Genomic DNA, 9,620 nt, shown 5'->3' on the forward strand with positions numbered 1-9,620 from the left:
ACTTATTAGTAGCTAATGTATCTGCAGGCGATCCCTGCACTCCTCCTCTCCGAAACTTGTCAGTGCAGGAGGCTGCGGAGAGGGCACGAATGTGCTGCAATAACTCAAAGGCAGCACAACAACAACACGGCAACACAATGACAGCCCAAGAAGGCCACCACACAAACAGCATCATTACATTATACGTATATATTTTCTGCATCCCTTTATATTGAGTGCCGCGTTCCAATAACAAATATACGAAGCAGCATAATAGAATATTCCATCTAGGATCCCATGCATAATCCCGAGGACATGCTGCCCTATCACTCGTAAAACAGGGGTTAGCATCTCACAGGGATGGTCATTGTTTAAAACGCAAGATCTAAAAAACTAAATGAAACCTTGGTGCCAAGGAGCTTTTCCCGGAGACAAGTCCCGGTGCCATCCGCCTGCAGCGCCGTGTTCCGGGAGCTGTGAAGGTCCAGCAGTGGAGGGGCCTGATCCTGACTGGGGTCTGACTCACAGCACAGCTCAAAAGCCAAAGGAGGGGACTGATCACACTGTATGATCCCCAAGGAACGTTTCATTGGAGGAAGATCGCCTTCTAATAGACAGAACAACAACGCCAGGCGAGGGTCTGGGAAGCAGAGGTCCTGCAGGAGGTGGGATTCTTCCTAGTGAAAGGACTCAGTGTGTGGAGTACACAGGAGACCCACTTTCCGTACCGTGTCCCCTGCACCAAGCACTCCCACAACTCACAGTAACAAGCTTCGTTACTAGATCTTTACAATATCTATCTATCTATCTATCTATCTATCTATCATATTCCCTTATAAGCTAAGTATTTGATTGACACAACTTTTATTACTAGATTTTATTATTACATATTATAGATATATTATCTAATTATATGATTGATTTCATGACCGGCTACTTTGAGGACCCGACGGGTCAGTTTTAGTGGATAAGCCTTTTTAGTGCAGCATTGATTCTTTAGGCAGAGGAAACATACAATTATAAATTATTTTGGTATCTATATATACAGATGGATACATATATACAGATATATATATATATAGAGAGAGAGATATCTATATATATATATCTAGATATGTATATATAAATCTAGATATATATATATACACAATACATTAGATTTTTTCCCTTTATTTATACCCGGGAAGAAGCCAGAAATGTGTTCAGCGGGGCAGATGTCAAAGACCCGTTCCCCTAAATTCCTACAAGATTCACACTTACAGATCTGCTGAAAATGCGATGCCCAATCAACCCAACACCACAACACTCCCCATAGGAAACAGGCTGATGCATGATGGGAGTCGTAGTTGCCGTAAATACACACACATAAATACATACACAATCCATTAAGGTTCAAAAATGTGGGGGTCAGCTCTTTTCATGTAAAAAAAATAAAATAAAAATTATATTAAAAAAAATAAAAAGGAAATTTCTAGCTGTGTAACAAAATTGCGAAAGGCGGTTTTTATTATCAATTAGCCTTTTAAACCTAAAATTGGATTAGCAAACGCAACGTGCCATTGGAACACAGGAGTGATGGGAGTAATAACGTTTCTCTGTACGCCTATGTAGATATTCTATTAAAAATCAACGAACAACATTAACAAAGTTTACACTGTACTTCTGATCCATTTCTTGTTATTTTAGTGTTATTAAGTGTTATTTTAATGGACAAAAAAGTGACCCCAAACTTTTGAATAGTAGTGTTCATAGATATATATACAGATAAATAGATAGATAGATAGATAGATAGATAGATAGATAGATAGATAGATAGATAGATAGAGAATCTTGTGTATATGTATTCATGTATTATGTATTTGGTATAATATACAAAATAATACAACGAAAATTAAAAAATGTCAGCTTCTGTGTCCCTGACTCATGCACATGTACTCGTTATCCTTGTGTATTTATTCTTCTGCATATGGCTTTATATCGGTATTATAATGTTTTTATATAAGTCGATTTATTTTATACCTGCACAGTATATGACATTCTGTAGTAGATTTTCTCATACCTGTAAATTCTATTTTTTGGAAGAATTTGTACAAACGTCTTATTTGTTATTAGAATTATTCTTCCTGTGCAGAGGCTGTGTTTGCTTACCAATGTAAGCATGTGTGACATATATTTTAGTGAGAATACTTATGGAGGACTTCATGGAAAAGTGGGTTTAATGTGAGCATAATCACATGGATAACATCATTTAACACCATTTACAATTAAACATATTGGCTAAAGAAACTACAAAGAGACTATTAACAATCATCAAGCAAATATCAGCTTTCTTTCGCTTTCTTCCCCCCCAAAATACATGTAAAGCACTACATTTAAAACACGAAAATATATTGATGTTTCATTGACGTTAGTGTAAGAGTGTGTGTGTGTGCATATATATATATATATATATATATATATACATATATATACACACACACACACATTTTTTTTATTCTAAATCTTTTTATTTTAAATCTACATTTTTTTCTAAATCTTTCACTTGTGTGATCTCCCCCGAAATGAGTGATTTATAATTAAATCTTTAAATGGCTATATCAATTTTTATAGGTTACACCTATATATATATAAAATATATTATGAGTGCTGTCTTTAAATTTGAGAAAGTGTCTCCCTCACCGGAGTGGGCACCCCACTCAGCCCAGACGTCGGTGGCCGATCCGCCATCCTCTCCCGTGACCCCCGTCTCTCTCCTGTCTTCCCCTGCCCTGATAAATGCTTCCCGGCCCCTGATTGAATTTTATTCCTTCCTGAGCAGGCCTGCTTTTATTACACAGACCCCATCAATCTTGGGCTAACGCGACATTTGTTTATAGCTCAGGAATGAAATGAATGACTTTATGAGCCCGATCAGAATTAAAGCGAGAGCGCTATATTCATGCACACACACCACCTCCATACAGACACAAGCCTTAACTATGCTGGGGTGATGGCAGACAGCACATGGGCTTAAAGAGGGCATCTGCTGCCTTGATGAGGGGGCACAGCTTTATTGAGATATATATATATATATATATATATATATATATATATATATATATATATATATATATATATATATATATATATATATATATATATATATATATATATATATATATATATACTGGAACAATCGGCAGGAGTATTGCATCCGTTTCCATGGTGACTGTTCCATCTTTAGACCCCTAAGACCAAATCAGGCACAAAACTGAAAAATAGACCCGTAGTTATATATATATATATATATATATATATATATATATATATATATATATATATATATATATAGCCCATGTTTTTGTTTAATTCGGGATAAATGAAATATAATTCATACGCCCGCATCCACTGTAAAAGAAATGTAGCATAAAACTGATACACAGCACTTACAGGGTTAAGATAATTCGATATGACCATTAAATGCTGTGCCTTAGAGCAATGCTTAATACCAAGACACTCTATCTATTAAGTCTACAGGTACTTTACCTAGAACTATAAACTGATCTGACACATGTGAGTGAAGCCTGGTGAGTCTGATATCAGGCCTCTCACAGACATTCCTGTAGTCATTATACGAGAGACATAAGCCCCTAGAGAGGGGAGAGAAGGACTTTAAAGAGCTTCAGATCCAGAACACCCAGATGCAAATGTGCTAGTGACCTGTCACTGGTCTGCATAACACCCAGTACCCTCAGCTACATATTATTACTATTTTGATTATTATTATGATTATTACTATTTAGATCAACCATAAATTGCACAGCGCAATTAGCTCAGAACAAGGCTTGAAGGCCCTGATCTTTAATATTTATACATAGAACTTAATAATGTATCTACCTATCTTTTACATACAAATACAATGTATATATAATACATTTATATATATATATTACAATTGCACGTTATTTATATTATAGCAATATAATGTTACACGTAATTCCCAATTATGTATATAGATAGTAGCATATATGCATACAATTTATTTAAATAAAATAGCAATATATGAGCTAGAATGTCTACATATAATATGCATTTAAATTATTTTAAATGCCACAGCAAAATGTTATATATATTTCAGTACACATATATACCGACTCCCTGTCCCGGAGAATTAAATATAATGAAATAGAAAGAGATCTTATTCCGCTTACTTTATTATTCTTTTGACCGAGGAAGATCTTGAAAAGCTATAAATCATTAGAGCGATTTAATAAATTTAAATGATTTCAGCCTAAAAGGCAAATCCGCCAACCGGTCTGGCTTTACTGTAACAAATAGGCAACCTGATAATATCGGCCTCCTGTATTCTAACAGGTAAATCCGACCAGCAATCACCGACAAATGATGCGTATGGCAAACGGTGGAACCCGGTGTGCCAGTAATGCGTACATCCATTTAATAGACATTACAAGGGACAGGGGTACAAAAATGGCACAGATACGGCGCTGCATCATAAATAAGCCGTATTCCCGGGCTGTCAGTCTGTGTGTCTGGAATACAATGATCGGTCCCACACTGCGTGTTATTTGGATAGAATTAGTCACGGTCCCCAGATGTTTGCTTCCCAGTTTCACACACAGAACACCCCTTGGCGATGAGTGATGGGAGTTAAGTCGCACTGTATCCCGGGGCAGGGGCAATTTCCTGCATACCTACAGGCAGATGAACACGCGCTGCATTATACCCGCTATATGTCAGCAAATCAACCTATACTACCGCAATGCCTATATACAGAATTGCCTATACTATACCGCCCCAATAACTGTATACAGAACCGCATATACTACACTACGCCAATACCTACATATAGAACCACTTATAGTGTACCAATACCCATATGAAGAATTACCTATACTATACCGCCCCAATAATTGTATACAGAGCCGCTTATACTACACTACGCCAATACCTACATATAGAACCACCTATAAATATACTGCACCAATACCTATATACAGAACCACTTATACTATACTACCACAATACCTACACATAGAACCACCTATAATATAGTGTCTCAATAGCTATATACAGGGCCACCTATAATATACTGCACAATAACTATATACAGAGCCATATATATATATATATATATATATATATATATGTATATACATATACTGCTTGAAATGTACAGCGAAAAATAAACTTAAAATATATAGGTTTGTATATAAACCGCATATATATATATATATATATATATATATACACACACATAAAGAGATACCTCTATTATTTCAATTATGTACAGTATCTAGACTGTAGTTTTAATTTAATTAATTTATTTTTAAATTTATTGCACTTAATATAGAATGAAAAACAGGTTTCTGGAAAAGTTCGGGTAATTTCTAGATGGGTCTGTCAAGATGGGTTCATGTCCAAGTGGTCAGGTGAATCGTGTAAAAGATGCCAAACTAGTATATATTTGATACCTAGATAACGCAGGCTTCCACGTAATAAAGAAAATCTAGATACTTGTTTATTCTGACATATTATATTTATGATAATATGTTTTATAATACGGTAATCAGAATTCAAGGTGGTCGATGTGGACCAAGCAGATTCCATACCAGTTCTGCCGCAAAACCAAGGAGATTTTCTAGATCGAATTATTAGATTTGAAGTTTCGTATTACCCCAGCCTGCAGAGATAAATCAGGCGAGAAAATAGTTGAACATTTCAGACAAACCTGTTGGGCTTCTTGTCACCTTTTAAATCCAAATACTTAGAGGGATAATACAACTCTAGGTAAAAGCACTTACTCCAGAAACCAGTACTGCCCCCATTTGCCAGAAGATCATTAAAAACACTTAACAATTCTTTACCTCCTCTCTCCCAAATAATACTCCAAAAGAAAAATTATTTGCTGATGCAGAATCATATTTGAGAATTATTACAAGAAATGCAGCAAAGACCGTGTACTGTTCTAACTAATATATATTTGATGAGACTAATTTTGCTAGCTACAAAAAAAATAAAAAAAATCCTAAATCATAATAATTAAAAGTTCCAAAAAAGGGACACATGCAGTACTGAAGCATGTATTCTGAAAAAGCAATACTCTCATAGCACACACACAGACACAAAACATGTAACTTGCAATGTATTTAGGTAACCTTTCACCTTGATTTACAAGACCAGCAGGAAATTTCGAGACTGAATTATCCAGAACCTATAAGGTTACTATTGTGCAATTTACACTACAACATAACTCAAAGTCGAAATAGAGAATATATACATTCTTGTATCGCTTTTGACTTGACAAAGGGAAGCTTATACTCTCAAAGCTCGTGTTTAAACTAGAATGTTAGTCCAATAAATTGTATTATTTTATATTGCAACATTTCTTTCTATATATCCACTAAAAAGTTACTTATACTGCAATATTTTATATTGCAACATTTCTTTCTATCTATCCAATTAAATGTTATTATTTTATGTTGCAACATTTCATTATATATATATATATATATATATATATATATATATATATATAAATGTGCATGATGTCTATTTGGATACGGAAGCGTTCATTAAATTTTTTTAGATCTTTTTTTGGCTTAATTATATATTAAAATAGGAATCTGTCAGTTTATAACAAGCACAGCGAAGGGGGATATAAGTCAACGTTTTTAAACAAAGGAGAAAAAAACACTTCTATTTTTTGCAATAAACCTTTAAGTTTCACCTTTGTCAACAAACAATAACAATTACTTTTAAGAGCCCTTCTTCTAGATAAGAGGATCTGATTGTTCAGTGCATTATCAGTCCCAGGCCTTAAATAATCTCTAATCAGCTAATCATCTTTAAAATACCGATTGACAGGGCGGATCACTGGAAGCTAATGAATTTACTGCATTTCCTGATTTATCAGTAAAAGAAGGAGGGGGATTTAGACAGCCAAGGGATTTTATCTTTAAAATTATGGAAAATGGTGATTTAAAAAAAAAACCTGACATGAAGTATGCTTAAGATGTTACTTTGTTGTAAGTACTGTATAAATGTATCAACACTTACTAAAAGATCACACATAGTCTACAATTAAACCAGATAAAAATCTCATCTAGAATCTTTTCTACTTAATTCTTAGCCTCTAAGGCATAAATCTTTTTTTTAGTATTTTTCTAGCGTGGTTGTAAATCTTGAGCTAGAATTTCGAGATTCTATGATTTGCATTATGTTTATTTCAGTATTAATATTAATAACTATATTAATAATTAACTTCGGTAAAAAAATATTTCTCCATTCATTAAATTGTAAATTAAATTGTAAATTATTTTAAGTATTGACCACATGAATGTTATATTGTTCAATCTGGAATAAAAAAAGAAGAAAACGCCATGCACTACTAGTCACATCAATACTTAAGAATTATCGGACGAAGTTATCATTCAAATAGAATGGTAATTTATTAAGAAACAAACAATACTATGTCGTCATAATATTTTCAACAGAAAACAAAACAAAACAAAAAATAATTGATAAAAATTAGTTGTGTACAAATCCCTCTGTAGTAATGTTCAAAGAACTTAACTTCAGCTGCAGGACAGCACTGCCTAGCGCCTGGTCCACAAAATCCAAGTAAAATAAATTACTATATTGCAATTTACATCTGAGAACGAGTTCATAAAAGCTTGCCTTATATATGCTCTTAAACATATGGAAAATAATACCTTAAAGAAACAGTACTTCTCAAAAGCAACAGGAACTTACGTGTTATTTTCTGGTTTAACACTGTCCTTTTTACAAACCATACATTTTTGGTGCCTCTGTACAAAACTAATATAGGGGTGATCTGGCTTTCTGAAGGCTGAGAATATAGATATATATTTTTTTCTTTCATTGCGATCCCCCTTTTTTGGAAAATAAAAGTTTTTTTTATAAATTGTTTTGATTGCTCTTTGGTCAGAACTTGCTGCAGTCATAGACAAACGCACCAGAGGTGCGGTACAAAGACTGACTGGATGGGAAGGACATCTGACAGCTGCTATTACCATTCACAGGGGAATTATTCAAGCCAATTCTCTGGGACTCAAACATCTCTCGCACCGAGTGGAAGTTCTGTTGCTGTCCTGGGTAGGTAGCCCCAGCCAAGTGGCCCAAATCCCCCGCTTGGTTCAAGTACCAAGAAGGTAGCCTTCCTTGGTGAGGATGTTCCTGGCCAGAGCTCAGGCTGCCATGGCTCAGGGCAGAGGTGGTAGTTGTAGTGATAGAGTAATCAGGCAAGGTCTCTTCCACCGTTGTGGCTGTGGGTGTATTGGCTGGGGTCAAGTGACCCGACCTGTCCCCAGAGTACAAACTCATGGCTTGCATATTACAATGGTAAGTACCTGCCCCACTGGTGCCCTGGCTGCAAGGCGAGCTGTAGATTGAGCCCTGGCCTGGAGAGTAGTTTAGGGACAGAGATGGGGTGATTCCAGTCCTGGAAGAGGCAATCAGGCTGGTTGCTAGCTCCCCCGATGCCTGCGGGGAGCCCCGGAGGGAGGTCATGATGTTATCCACACTGAAGCCCTGGCTGTGGTGCTGGTGTGGGTGGTGGGTCTCTGCATTCTCCAAGCTCATGGACCTGTTGGACGGGATGCTGTGTGGGCTGCCGGTGGACATGCTGCTGTTGCTGTCGGGGCTTTCTATCTTGGGCACAGCGTTTAAGGCAGGGGACATAGCTTGGGGAGGGGAAGAGGTACCATTCTCTGTCTTAATATCCTGGATCCTGACGGGTTGGGAGCTGCTCTCCTGCTCTCCCTGAGACTGGGTTGACTGCTGCTGGCGCTGATGTTGCTGAGACTGGGCAGAGGGCGGCTGGGCAGCGTGGTGCTCCTTCAGCAGCCTGTCCTTCTCGTCTTTGACTCCATCCTTGACCACGTCTTTCTTCTTGAACCTGCGCCTTCTCCTCAAGAAGCTACCATTTTCAAACATATTGTAGGAGTCTGGGTCCAAAGTCCAGTAGCTTCCCTTTCCGGGCTTCTTGTCATCCCTTGGCACCTTGACAAAGCACTCATTAAGGGACAAGTTGTGCCTGATGCTGTTTTGCCAGCCTTGCTTGTTATCCCTGTAGAAGGGGAACCTCTCCATGATAAACTGGTATATACCGTTCAGAGTGATCTTCTTGTCTGGGGCATTCTGGATAGCCATGGTGATCAGGGCAATATAGCTATAGGGTGGCTTGACCATGTCCTTGGGCTGAGGCTGAGGAGTGTAAGGCCCATAGGCTCTGGCCATGCCAGCCTGGTACTGTTCGTGAGCTGGATGGGAGTACATGCTCATTGGGGCAGGCATGCCGGTATAACCACCTCCAGCTGCGGCTGCAGCGGCAGCTGCCCTGTAATAGCTCTGCTCCCCTCCAAGGTAAGGCACAACACCCAAGGAGTTTGGGCTGGATACTGAGTAACGCGCCTGCATGGCTCTTCAACCTCCTTCAGGAGGCCAAGCAATCCCAGCCTCCTACCTGGGCACACAGCAAAGGACAGGAGAGTGACCGGGGAGAGTCAGGGCCCGAGCAGAGTCATGCAGTATCCTCAAGAAATGTCCTGGGATTAAAATCCAAAGGGCAGTAGAGAGACAGCTGCTGCAGAGCCCTCTCTGCTCCTGTGCTCTTCCCAGGC

At 37.7% G+C, this 9,620-nt stretch overlaps 1 protein-coding gene across 1 annotated transcript; it reads right to left on the bottom strand.

Annotated features, from left to right (window-relative positions):
• Window positions 1–7,923: 7,923 nt before the first annotated feature.
• FOXC1 (forkhead box C1) lies at window positions 7,924–9,417 on the bottom strand. Its single transcript, XM_089501899.1, has one exon. The coding sequence runs from the start codon at window positions 9,415–9,417 to the stop codon at window positions 7,924–7,926; it is 1,494 nt and encodes a 497-aa protein (XP_089358025.1).
• Between the last annotated feature and the right edge of the window lie 203 nt (window positions 9,418–9,620).

The sequence above is a fragment of the Sceloporus occidentalis genome, unplaced genomic scaffold (assembly GCF_023333645.1).
Source record: "Sceloporus occidentalis isolate IW3139 unplaced genomic scaffold, rSceOcc1.0.p SCAF_186, whole genome shotgun sequence".
NCBI classification, from domain to species: domain Eukaryota; kingdom Metazoa; phylum Chordata; class Lepidosauria; order Squamata; family Phrynosomatidae; genus Sceloporus; species Sceloporus occidentalis.